This window comes from Balearica regulorum, chromosome 1, assembly GCF_011004875.1.
Source record: "Balearica regulorum gibbericeps isolate bBalReg1 chromosome 1, bBalReg1.pri, whole genome shotgun sequence".
NCBI classification, from domain to species: Eukaryota; Metazoa; Chordata; class Aves; order Gruiformes; family Gruidae; genus Balearica; species Balearica regulorum.
Window position 1 is genome coordinate 5,158,961 of NC_046184.1, and position 13,190 is coordinate 5,172,150.

At 44.0% G+C, this 13,190-nt stretch overlaps 1 protein-coding gene across 1 annotated transcript in view; it reads left to right on the forward strand.

Moving 5' to 3' along the window:
• TAF3 (TATA-box binding protein associated factor 3) overlaps positions 1–1,464 on the forward strand; it is a 118,920-nt gene extending 117,456 nt beyond the window's left edge. Inside the window, exon 7 of the mRNA XM_075761803.1 lies at positions 730–1,464. Within this exon, the coding sequence (XP_075617918.1) occupies positions 730–844 (115 nt within the window). The 3' untranslated portion in view covers positions 845–1,464. The remainder of the gene's footprint in view (positions 1–729) is intronic.
• Positions 1,465–13,190: the final 11,726 nt, after the last annotated feature.

Here is a 13,190-nt window from a genome sequence, read left to right on the forward strand (position 1 = left end):
GCTACATTATTAAAAACCTCTTTTTTTTTTTTTTTTTTTTTTTTTTTTAATGGTTCATGACGCTGGAAATATTTAAATGGCTTTACAGTGTCCAATGTAATAATCTGGAAGATATTTTTATCTCTGTTTCTCTGGAATTTGAAGAAGCAGATTTTTAAGCTGTGAAGGAGAGTTACTTTTTAATTAATGGGCATTGGTGATAACAGTTGTTTTTGAAACTGCTGGGAAATATTGCTGATTCCAGTAATTTTGTGAGAACTACAGGATTATGAGCGTAGTGTATACAGATAGACATTTCAAATTATGAAGCATTGTATGAACAGTAATATAAATGTCAGCTCTTATAAAAGAGTTGGAGGGAATTAATCACTTTTTAGGCTTTTTCTTAAACAGCTATGTAAAATCATACAGTTTTCTGCAGATGTGTTAAAGAAGCGTTTGAAATTATTTTAAATCTAGCCTATTATACCTGAAAGTGTGCTCGTATTTTCCATTAAAATAACATTTCTTATCAGCGTCCTTTCGATACACTTTTTTTCGTCTCAAAGCAAGTGTTTTTTTTAGATTTCTGTTCGATCGTTATATTCATTAAGATAATGATAATATAATTGCTACATTAATTTGAAGGCCAGATCCTGTCTCCCACTGAAAAGTTTCATCTCTTTGGGTGAGAAACAAAAGTAACGTTACTCCGCCGAGATGATAACGATATTTTCCTGTCCCCCACAGGCCTTGCGTTGGGATTACGACTGCACCCCCAGAAGAGATACAATGGTTCTGCTCCAAGTGTGCCAATAAAAAGAAAGATAAAAAACACAAGAAGAGGAAGCACAGGGCACACTGAAGAAGACTTTGCAACGGACTGAAGTCGTGCGGGCGCCGCGGCGCCTTCGGCCCCGACTCCCTTGCAGCGTCCAGCGTGCTCGTGTCTCACCCTCCGTCACCGGCTGTTAGGGTTATGGCTCTGGAGTGAATCAGGGGAGAGGAGATGCTCTCTGTCAGGGGCTGTTGCGGTTTCGCAGACCGTCCGAGCCCAGGGGGTTGGATTTTGGTACATTCTGATTCTGTCTTTCGCCTACCGAGGGAAATTTGCACAGAGCGATAAGAAGACTTCGGTAGTTCATGGTACCGCTCCCGCTCCTGTGGCTCGGCAGCAACAAAGATGAATGTTGTAAATACAGATATCTGTCCTATTCTTTCTCAATTTGTTATTGATCCCTCCTGAACCTTTGCAGTAAGGTGCTGGGAGGAGGAGAAAATGTAAATTGCAGTTAAGTTGTAAACTGAGGAGACCTTCTGGAATGATTTCTGTAGTCTGGATACAGTTCAGCCTCTACTCCTGCTGAGCCAGATAATCATAATGTGGAAATAAAAAGTGGCTGGTAAATATTTTTGTGACAAGAATATATGAAGCTTTTTTCCTTGATTTTTAGTACTAACATAAAATAAACACATTCAAGCTTTTGTGATATATCTTCTATTTTTTAAAAAAAAAAAAAAAAGGTTTCTATTGTGTCGATTTTTTTTTCCCCCATGAGAATTTATTTCGGTGGACCTGTAATATATTTTATACTTTGGTTTTTGTTTTTTAGTCTTTGTCAATGTACCTTTTCATTGCTTGTACATTTCATTGGTGTGTAAAAACACTTCCCATTAAAAGATTTTCACACGTGTAAATACCTGATATTTATAAAGTACTTTTTTTTTTTTTAATTATTTTTTAGGGCTTGAGGATTTTTATTTTCATTTGCCTGAGAATACAAACCTAGCAGCTATTAAAAGCTGGTGCGACGTACGCCTGTCTTTATGGCTTTAAGGGATTGGCGAGATTTGCCCCAGCGGTGCGCGCACGAGGAGTCGGCCAGCACCGTAATTAGGCCTCAATTCAGGTACTTAAACATGTGGTAACTTTTTAAGGAGTGAGTAATCCTATTGCCTTCAAGGAGCCTGTTCCCACACTTGGTTATACATGTGCTTAAATGCCTTCTGAATTGAGAGCTTAGGCCAGGGGACTCTGCACTTTTAATGGTAGCTACAGTGTGTTAATCTGTAGCTGGAACTGAGCTTTTTCTTCTTTTTTTCTTTTTTTTTTTTTTTTTTTTTTAACAAGTGATAGTGAGTTTGCCAAAACGATCAGGCTCGTGTTTAGACGGAGGAGATGCAGAATGCTGTCACGCAGCAGATGTGTTACTCTGCTTTGTGTATCCCCTTGGAAAGACCAATAAAGTGAATACGAGTGGTATTCCCCATTGAGAATGAGGGGGAAAATTGCAGAGGAAAAAAAAAAAAAAGTCAGTATTAGATATTGTAGTGCAATCGGTCTCAGAGCTAAATAAAATATAAGAATAAATCTGGAAAAAAAAATTATGTTTTGTTTCTGAAGCGATTTTAGACTTCATTGGTTAATTTGGGGATATTTCTACTTTAAACTGTACAGTGAGAAACATCTGATGTTTGAGAATATGGCCCTTTAACCTGTTGTGCAGATATTGAGTTATTTTTTAAATGCATCCAAATTGATATTAATGAGAATGAATTAGTCATGTTTTTAAAAGTACCAGTCTAGTTAGGGAAATGAGGCTTTGCTGATAGAATTGTTAAATTGCAAATCAGTAGAGATATGGATGAAATTGGTTTATTAAAAGTGCACTGTTACCTTCTTTGTTCAATGCCACCTCATTTATATTCCCTCCCTGCTAATTACCAGTCAAGAAAGTTCTTGGGTTTGATTTTTTTTTATTATTACTTTATTTTGAATTGTCGGATGTTGCAAACCTGATTCTTGTTTTTTTCCCACGTGTAATGTGCAGACATACAAAATACACAGTCTTTGGTGATTTCTGGTTGCAATAATAAAGAACTAGCTTTTGGTAAGTTGTTTATCCATTTCCTCCTCCCCTCTGTTAACCAGAATTTCTCACATTTAATCAACTAAATTATTCAAGGGGCCATGAGAGGGCTGAACTTTACCGTTTCGACGGCCGTTCAGCTACTTCTATGCATGCTTGTGCATTGCTGTCGCCGGGTTGGTTTCCTACCCTGGGTTTTATGATTTTATAAATGACCCCTGTGGCAATAAAACCAAAGCATCATTTTCAGGAGGCTTGTGTGGCTGACGGGATTAGTAATGGGAGAAGGGGCCCTTCACCTCCGGGTCATCGGTTTGAAGCCAGCCCTGGTCCGTAGCTGTGCAGAGCCTTTCACTTACACTGGGGTGTATCAGGAATCAGTGGTATAAAAAAATAATCAGCTTCCAAAAATAGTTACCCCCTGAGCAGCCATGTGGCATGGACCTTCCTTACAGCCCCTCGTACCACCCAACGCTGAGCAAGCCCAGCTGTTTCCCCAGATGTTTGTATTTGCTGCTGTAGCTTCACAGGTTGTGTTTCTTCTTCATAAACTCTGCCAGAGTTAGGACTGCTCCCTTGATTCGCTGCTTGATTTTTATGGTTGGGCATTTGTGTTCCTCTGAATCCTTTTATGATTTGGGTTTTGGGCACCACCGTCCATGGAAAGAAGGCACAGTGGGGTGGGTTGCAGGATGGTTTGCTCGTTGGATGTCATGGTAGAGCATCAGCGTCTCTGAATAGTTTTCCTGCCTCGGAGGGCAGCTTCATTCAAGAGGAAAGTCAGTTGTGAGCGCTGCCTCTGGAAAACATCTATTTCCATGGGTACTTGGAGTAGAACTGGTTAAAAGTCTAGAAAGTAAAGAATTCAAGAGTTTTCAGTGAGGAGAAGACAACTTGCCATCTGCCCATGGTGCATAGAGAAGACAGATACAATTTTCCCCCCCTTTACTGATGCACCGTACGTAGTGGATTTAGGTGGTACGGCGAGTATTGGTAGCAAATATTCAAGAAAAGAGCGTAAAAGCTATTCCGTGAGAAAAGCTTGTTGAATCCTGCCTTTACTCTGGGGCCAGATTATTATCTGGAGTCAGTTGGAGCTGTGTCAGTTTACACCAGCCCAGGAGCTGCCCACTCGTGCGGCCGACGTTGGGGCTGGGGAGCAGCTCCGTTCGTTCGTTGTGAAACGAGGCGGGTTTTTCTATCCTTTTTATCCTGTAAATGCTCCTTTATGGCAGTTTGTGCCTGCAGGTCGCTGGAGAAAACGGCGGTGCTGGGTGCTCGCTGCAAAGCGTGTTAGTCATTAGGCAAAATCGCAACTCGTTAATGAGTTTTGCACCCAGAAAAATCCATGATGTTAATATCGAGATGGTAAGCACAAAGCTCAGAAATGGAAGAAACTATCTTGACTACTGATTTTTATTGGAGGGCAGAGATGTAAATGCAGAGCATCCATCCCCAGAATAATGGGGTGCACTTTTCCTGAGATAATCTTCCTTCGGGGCTGTACATCGTGCTCAAAGCATCATTTCTCTGCTTGACAAGGTGTTTCTCTTCTGAAGGTGTCCGCAGCTAAGTACAGTGAGGATCTTTATGCTCCGCAACTGATTTGTGATTCCAAATGTCCCGGAAAAGAAAAAGAAGAAAAAAAATCAAAACCCCTGAATCGGAGGGTATCAGAGCCTGCTGACTTTGTCTGGGCTTTCCAGAGATAAAATATAGTGTATTACTTCACTGTATCACCTAAACCTTCTTTGTTCTCCTTTCAATAGGACGATTAAACAAAGACCTACTAACCAAATTAAAGTATAAAATGAACGCTGAGATATGGAAACCTTGCCAGGAAGAATGTTAATGAATGAAGTTCACTAAAGGCATGCTGGCTAAGTTTTCAATACAAATAGTTTTATGGCCAATCTCTTTAGATCATAGCAGTTTTCTTTAGAAGTTTTAAGTCTCAAAAGTAGATGAGTTTCCTTCACCGGGGAATGAATTAGATAATGCTCTGAATAAACTCCCTCTTCGCAGTCTTGTCAGTCATGCTACTTAGGAAACTCTCCCTTTCTTCTGGGGACTCTCGGATCAGCTGTAACCTAAAAAGTAGAAAGCTGCTATTAATCCCTGTGCGCTGTATGGCAGAGGAGGCTGTAACGGGAGATTTACGGCCGGCAAACAGCTCGTACCTGGCTGATGTGAGCAGAAGCCTTTAAACGTGAGCTATGGCAGCTGATCCTGGTGGGCTTTCCCTCAAAGGTGGTGTTTCAGACTGTTCAAGGTTTAGGTTGGGTGAAGGAGGGGGGGGACAGACTTTTTAGGAGAGCCTGTAGCGATAGGACAAGGGGTAATGGTTTTAAACTAAAAGAGGGTAGATTCAGACTAGATATAAGGGAGACGTTTTTTACAGTGAGGGTGGTGAAACACTGGCACAGGTTGCCCAGAGAGGTGGTGGATGCCCCATCCCTGGAAACACTCATGGCCAGGTAGGACGGGGCTCTGAGCAACCTGATCTGGTTGGAGATGTCCCTGCTTATTGCAGGGAGGTTGGGCTAGATGGCCTTTAAAGGTCCCTTCAACTCAAACCATTCTATGATGATTCTAAGATGCAGCCCTTCGTGTTTACGGAATCACCTTTTGCACCAGGACTTTAAATCCTGTGATACTGTCCACAGGGAGAGAGGAGGAGAGCTGGGTGCTACCGGAGCATGCTGTCCCCGTCACCCACTCCCCCTTGGCAGTCTCCCCATGAATTTTCCTTCCAGTCCTGGTTTGCTCCAGAGACGCTGACCCTTAACTTGGGTTTCTGGTGGCCAGTTCCAAAACCACAGCAGCTCGGCATCTGTTGAGTGCCATCCACAAACAGGGACTTGTATTCAAACGTGGTGGCACTGAGGAGGTGCTGATAGTTGAGATTTGGTGGAATATTGCTGCCCTGAGCTTCAAGCAAGAAGGCAAATTTTTCAAAAAGCAGAATGTCAACTAAACCCATGATATGTCCAAGGTCTTCCAACTATTTTTTAAAACACAAGGAGAAAGTAATTTCTTGTGAACACAACTCCCTGTTATGTTCTCAATGTGAGCATTCCCATAAGGACTTTGGAACAGGTTTATAAAACCAAACAGAAAATATTTAGATTATTTTATTGCCTAAACGAAGGGATGAGGGAGAAAGAGACTTAAAATAAATTTACACAAATTTATGTTTCATCACCTGTCGTGAGTAGGAATTTGTTTTACAAATTCAAAAGTCTTGCCTCCCTCAGGCAGTGAGGGTTTGACAACTTACTGTGCCTGTCCTTTGCTTACTGTGGGACTAATGAAAAGTGTGATGGGGTGTCACCAACCCGACACCCTGGTGTCACCTGGGGCCGCCGGCACCACTGCTGCTTAGCTGCGTGCAGGAGACCTTCAGTTCTCTTCCTTCAAGCTGATCCCTCCCCAAGTGTGGGACTGGGCACTGTTTGCAGTGGATTTTTATAATTTGGCATCCAAAAATATGATTTTTTTTTTCCTTTTATGGAAACAAATTAGGGACAACTGTTTATTTTTAATTGAGATGTCATTTACAGCACTTTTCTAGTAAGCACCATAAGAATTGTCATCTTAGGTGGATACATCTGCTCGTAGGTTTTGTTGTCCACATGGTAACCATTGCATGTATTCAAAGGGAAAAACATCCTCATCTTATTGGGAAAGCCGGACACAGCTCTTGGCTCTGTCATGGCTTTACTGGTGCATTTGGTTGCAGGATCCGTGCATGTCTCAGTTTCCATGGAGGAGGAGGAGAACGTTTCCTGCTCTGTCAGCTCTTCTTTGGCCTTGGACCCAGGTGATACGAAGCTTATAAAGACAGCCCAGACCTTCCCACAGGTTAAATAACTGGGATAACACCTACACGGGTGGATAAAACTGCAGAACTATTAGGAGCTCCCCCAGTGCCGGGTCTGTCCTTGAACCTGCTCCTCAACTGAGCCTTTCTCTGCGCTTCTGCACTTGTGTTTTCGTTGAGGTTGGGAGCTGGAAACCATCTGCTACACTCCTGAACCAGACAGATCCTTTGGCTTTGCAGGTTTTAGTTCACCCGCTGCCAACAAGTTTTCCAAGATGAATCCAACTCTCTTTTCATCTGCTGATTTTCAGCCTTTCTGTGGAAGGAGCCTGTCTGGACTCACATTGAAACCTTATTTTGCTACTAGCTCTTTTTTGCTTCCAGGGATATCTGGCAGGGTTTATCTGAGAAACAACTTCTTGCTTAAAATTACTTCGGGGACGTCAAAATACACCTCTCATAATTCGTACAATAGCTGCCTTCTCTGGGCTTTGTGGGCTGTGAAATGTCTGAGTTAGTGCTTGGAGCTGCCGTGTATCGAGATGCTGAGAATGAAGTGATGCTGTTGTTCTCTGTACTTTCTGCAAAGACAGATGCTCAGTCAAGCCCAAAATCCAGGCCTTGGCCTCAGTATCTAATAACCCAGCCCGATCATCAACCCTTAGTACCACCTACTTTCTAAAAGGCTGGATTTGCAGTGCCAGAGCTCAGGAGGAAGCACACCCCTTCATCCCTCCCAGTTGCCACTGGCTAAATGCCGCCTTTATTTGCTTTCAGGATTGCTTTGGCCTGACAAAAAAAAAAAACAAAACCAAAAAACCAAACTCCCAAAGCAAGGATGTTCACCAATTTTGTGCTGAGGATCCCACCGAAGGTGTCGTAGCTATCTATCTAATACATGAGATGACGTGTAAGGAATATAACCATGACCTAGGCAAAGTCTTGAGATGAATCGGTGACAGAGTCCCCCTTGGTGGGACTGGCTTGGTGGACAGTTTGCAATGGAGAAATGTCTTTCAAATTCACTGAACCTAAACTTCAGGTGTCATGCATATGTCCTGTCTGGGATGTTTTTTAAGTCTATCTGGAGGTTTCATAGCAAACATGGCAAAGCCATGAGCTCAAGCAACCATTGCAGTGCATCTGCTTAACCTTTATTCAGCTTCTATACCCTCAGTTTACTCAGACCACAAGGGTTCTATTTTGTAAAACCTTTGTGTCTCTTAGAGTTGGGAAAAACATCTCCTGCTCCATTTGATTCTCCATGTCTCATGTTTCTGTGCTCTGCAAGATTTGGCTATGTGACCTATGGGGGCCAGAAGGATGGACTACTTTTGTCCCGTGCTTCCAAGTCACAGTGATTCCAATTCGGATGTGTTTGTATTTAGCTATTTTGAAGACGATGTATGTACCTCCTCTTTCAATCAAGGATGCACCTGGGCCATGGATGACAGAAGTGTACTCAGAAGCAGCACACTGAGGCAGCTCATGACAAGTTTGTCCTTTCTGTGTAGCCTCTAGATGAGCAGCTGCTGAAGCAAATATGCCTTGAAAGGAGTAAATCTGAAGTGTGTTCATTCTTCCACCTATAGCACACAAGGTAGCATGGCTGTGTGATGAAACCAGTGCTCAGGACCTTCTGGTGCCTTTTTCCTCTTTATGATTGTGGTAACACAAGTGCAGGAGAAACAGGGAGTTCTTACATGATCCTTATTGCTGATGGCGAAGTTTCAACTGTCCTCTGTATACATGGCAGTGACCTTTCTAGCAGCTTGAGTCTTTTCTCCACGTCTGGCCAAACACAGATTCTTCTGTACCACTAATGGCACGGGCCTATTTTTCTTAGTTTGGCTTCTGTGAATATAGAAAATGAGATTCATTTGTCTCTAATGAATCTAATCATCATGGGATATTTTCATTCTTTTGAGGGGCTTAGATGGGAAAAGGATGAAGTGGCAAGCAGAGGGTCAAATGTCATAAACTACTGAGAAAACACAGTTTGAGTAGATGTTTTTGTCCAGCCTAAGAACAGCTTGATTCCACCTTCATCCCTCGTCGCCTGCATTGCAGGCTTTGGAGTTCATCATTAGCCCAGTGCAGGTCCAGCTCGTCTCTGTGCCCAAGATCTCTGGAAAACTTAATTCTTCAGAGTTAAAATAGGCACAGTTTGCAACTTCTTGCAAGCACATCCAAGGGCAGATCTGCTATTGCTAACAACGGTGAGGCCCAAGGTGAGCTCATGGCAGGTATCAAATCCTCCTTTCAAGCCAAGAAATTCCCACTACTAGAGAGCAACGCTATGGTCTACTTAAGTTTTGTAAGCCCTTAATGAGTCACTTGATATCAGCCAGATCAGTTCGCTTACATGGAAAGGGCTCCTATTTCTCCTGGTGGCATTGACTTCAGCGTGTAGAGCAGGGGAGCATGGAGCTCCAGTGACTGATCCTTCCTACACTCGCTTGCACAAGGGTACGGCAGCTTGATGGATTCATCTCAGATTCCTTCAGGAGGTGGTGACAGAGCTCCACCTTAATGAGTTCATCACCCTGCCAGCATTCTTCCCACACCCAGGTGCCCATGTTGGCAAAGCTATGCTCCACCAACTTGCTGGAAAATGTTCCCCGGACTTTTAACAGGCTACAGATCTCGGGATGCCCGCCCGACTCCTCATTTTCAGTTGGCCTCAGTCGATGGTCCGGTTGTGTTTACAAGCAGAACCAAGCGTGCTGGTTTGGTGTCGGGGAAGGAGGGTGGTGGGGAGACACGGGGGGACCAGATTAATTGCCAGAGCTCCCACTTGGCCAAGTTTTGTACAAGTCATCCAGTGTGCAGGTGGGTGGAGGGAGGAGCCAGTGCCTTAGCCCATGCCTGAGGCTCCAGTGAATATTATACCAGCTCTGTTTACCAAAGCCATGCTTAAATGGCTGCAGAACTGCATCACGTCTTTGTTTTTCTTCTCATTTCTGGATCGCATGCACTGGTCATGGAGTTAATGCTTACCAAATAATATTACTTGGACTTCTGGTATGAATCCAGCCTTGGATGCGCATGTTGCAAAATAGTTTCAGAGCCGAGTGCGCCCTTGGCATTGCCTCCCCAAAGGTACTCCAGTTTTCTGCAACGACTTAGTAATTTAGTTGTTGATCTCCATTTTGAGTTATCCTTATCTCAGTCAGAAGTGTCCTGCTGCTTGCAATGGGTCCCTCACTTTTCCTTGTCTGACACTGCACATTTCCCCTCTGTGCCTGTTGTCATCTGCTGGAGACACACCTTCCACACATCAGGAATCCAGGAATATGGAAGCTGCTGGAGATCAGACCTTAGCAGAAAGCAACCTGCCCCTTCCCTACTGGCAACACACTCTACAGCCAGGGAGCACAACTGATCGTTATTTATATGAATTTAAGACATAAGGGGGCTTCCTGAGACATCTGGCCACATTGTGACATCACAGTGCAACACTTCCCACCATGCAATTCCTACACGTACACGCGTTTGGGCAAGGTGGGTGGGTGTCCCCAACAATCGCTGGGAGAGGGTAATAAAAACAGAGAGCTATTCAGCATGGCTAACAGTTTAATGGCCTAAGGACTCAAAAGCTGTGATCGTACCCATCAGATGTGCTTGGAGAAAGCATGGAGGCAGGCTAGCGTCACTCACTTTCTGTGAACAAGGACTGATTTGTTTTCTGCTGGCATTACGAACAGCACAACCAAAGCAGGGTGGTGAAGTGATTTGTGCCAGGTCACAGAGCACGTCAGGGGCAAAGCCAAGATGGGAACCGGTGCCTCCGAGCTCCCAGCTCCCCACCAAGCAGACAAGGCTGGTGCCAGAGCTGTCTGTGGCCAAGAGGGTCAGTAACTACAGAGGGTAGCCTGATGATACAAGAAGGGAAACTTCCTTCTCCTTTCTAAGCTTGAGATCCCCTCTACCTGCTAATCCTTGCTTCAATAGTGACATCTGTTGCAAAATGCACCTTTGGGCCTCCTTCATCCTTGGGTACCTCTCCAGGTACTTTTCCAGGCACCTTTATATGAACCTATTACTGGGGGCACCAGTTTACATTGAGTTTTTATCCCAAAAGTGGGCCTCAGCTGCCAAGATCTCCATGTAATAGACATTCATAAGTCTGGATCCCTCTGCAAGGTCCTTCCAAACCAAAGGTATGGGGAGAGTCTGTACGTGGGCTCCCCCCGAGGCTGCTTGACGCACCGCCTAACCACAACTGGGATACAACGCAAGGCAAGCCCAGCAAAGCACTTGTAAGAATTGGGCAAGAAGTGGTGATTTTTTTAATAAAATCAGGTCCATTTCTTCTTGAACCGAAAGGTGCATCTCTGCAGAGACCCCATTTGCTTTGTCATAGATGTACATGTAGACAGGACTGTGGTCTGGTGAGCAAACTAGAAATGAGAGTCTCCCAACTGGTTGCAATAAACTCTATCAGCCAACAGATATCTGAGAAAGGCATTTCCATTTCTGTGGTCCCAGGTCGGGATAATGTGTTTCTAAATCCACACTTTCTTTTTCTTTAGGTTGTTGAATGGCATCTCCGAGTTGAAGTGGTTTAACTGCCTCCACTGTAATTTTCCACACCTAGCTTCTTTGGATTTCTTTTTTTAAGACTCACCTTAACTCTAAATTTATTCGGGTTTGTTTTTGTTCATATGATAATCACAACATTCTTTTGATACTTTTTTTTTTTTAAGCCTTGATTTACTGAGATGTGCTTGCAACCTTCATTCCAGTTTACCATTTTTTGTGCGTGGGGATATTTTAAATGAATATAATTATATTTAATAGCTTTTGCAGGTACTAAAGCATCTTTTGATTTGAGTCCTAACTTTCGTTATTACCCCCCACACACATACACACCTTTTTAGATATTCTCTGTTTAACCTATGCCTAGAGATTAATTAAAGTGTCATTAAAATGCCTTTAGTACGTTTTGTGTCCTACATGCCTGGAAATATTTTTTTCCCACAGTCAGAATTGTTGTGCTTGTACCAACAATAACTGGCATGTGGCTTGTTTTGTAGATCACCATGAGATATAACGAACACTCCTAATTAGAAGAAAACACATTCATTTTTTGGATGCCTGTTCCAAGTTTTCTCAGGAAGACCCACTAGTTTTTCCTTTACATCTCTCCATCGCTCTTGGTTGGCTCTGATGCTGAGGCCAAGCGCTCACTCGGGAGCACAGCATGAGTCCCGCATCGCAGATGGTTGCGAAATGGAAGATCGGGATCTTCCTGACTAGGTATGGGGCAGAGTTTCTACCCCATCCACACATTTTCAAGCCTTGAGTGTTTAAATGTGTATAGTCCAGCCTCGGGTACAAAGTCTCCCTCCTCTTGCAATATTTCTGCTTGGGGAGAATCCATAGCTGGAAATTAATCTGGATTTAGAGCATATATGTTGGGAGTAGGTTTATCTACAGCCGAATCCTACAGGTGCCCTTGCAAAAAGGGAGCTGGTCAGAGGATGGGAACGAGTATATTCTTTCTGTTGCTATCTGTGATCAGAAAAACCAAAGAAAGTAAAAAAACCTCCAAAATTTGCTTAACGCCCCATTTCCTTCCCCCAGCATTGTTTCCAGCGTCCTGTGAGCTGGATTGCTCAACCGGAGCAGTATGGCGTCAGCATCCGTGTGCGGTGCTCACGAGGACCCACCGGGAAGCAAGGTGCTGCGTGAACATGACATCACTGTTGCTGTCACGGTAGGAGCGAGCTTTGCCCAGTGGGCTGGAGGGTTGGCACGGCCCCGGCGCTGGACGGGAGAGATGCACACAAAGCGGGAGCAGAAGAAATCAGGAGCTCTTGGTATCTCCCTGGGCAAGGAGTGGGGCCTGTCCAGGTATCAACATAAATAATTTGGGATGCTACACAAACCAGCCCTGGTGCTTTCTTCTCCAGCCTTTTGCATGTCCTTAAGAGTATTAAAAAACTCCAGCAAATAAATACACATGTGAGCAGCTGGGGTAGAAAAACAAAAATCAAAGTGCACAACCCCCTGAAGTACCCATTTCATCTCTCGGTGGCACCTTTTTTAGGTGGAAACTGGGACTCTGAGCTGCTTGTTCCAAGTTCCTTGGGAGCCAAAATTTGATGCTGGTCTGGGCAGCAGGCTCTCGCACAAAGTCAGCACTGACTTGGACATGCCACGGCTGCTTTCTGGTTTCACCTCGATCAGAAAAGGAGCTGAGACTCCCAGCAACCCAGAGGTTTTCAGCCAGGGAGCCAAGCTTGGAGCCCTCCTCATCCCCTTGCTCGGCGGGACACATCAGGAAGGCATTGACCTGAGGGTCATGGAGGCTTTTAGCGTCTCCCCGGCACAGGTCCTGCAGTTTCCTCTCCTAAAAGACATGAGAAGAAAAAAACAACAAAAAATAGGAACAAATTCCCAACTTCTCAGGGAAGATGGTGCTGAAGATAGTGTAATTATAATCCCTTTCAACATCTGAGAGGAGCTGGGTTGTTTCATGGCCTGACTTCTAAACCTTGACGGGTTTTGCA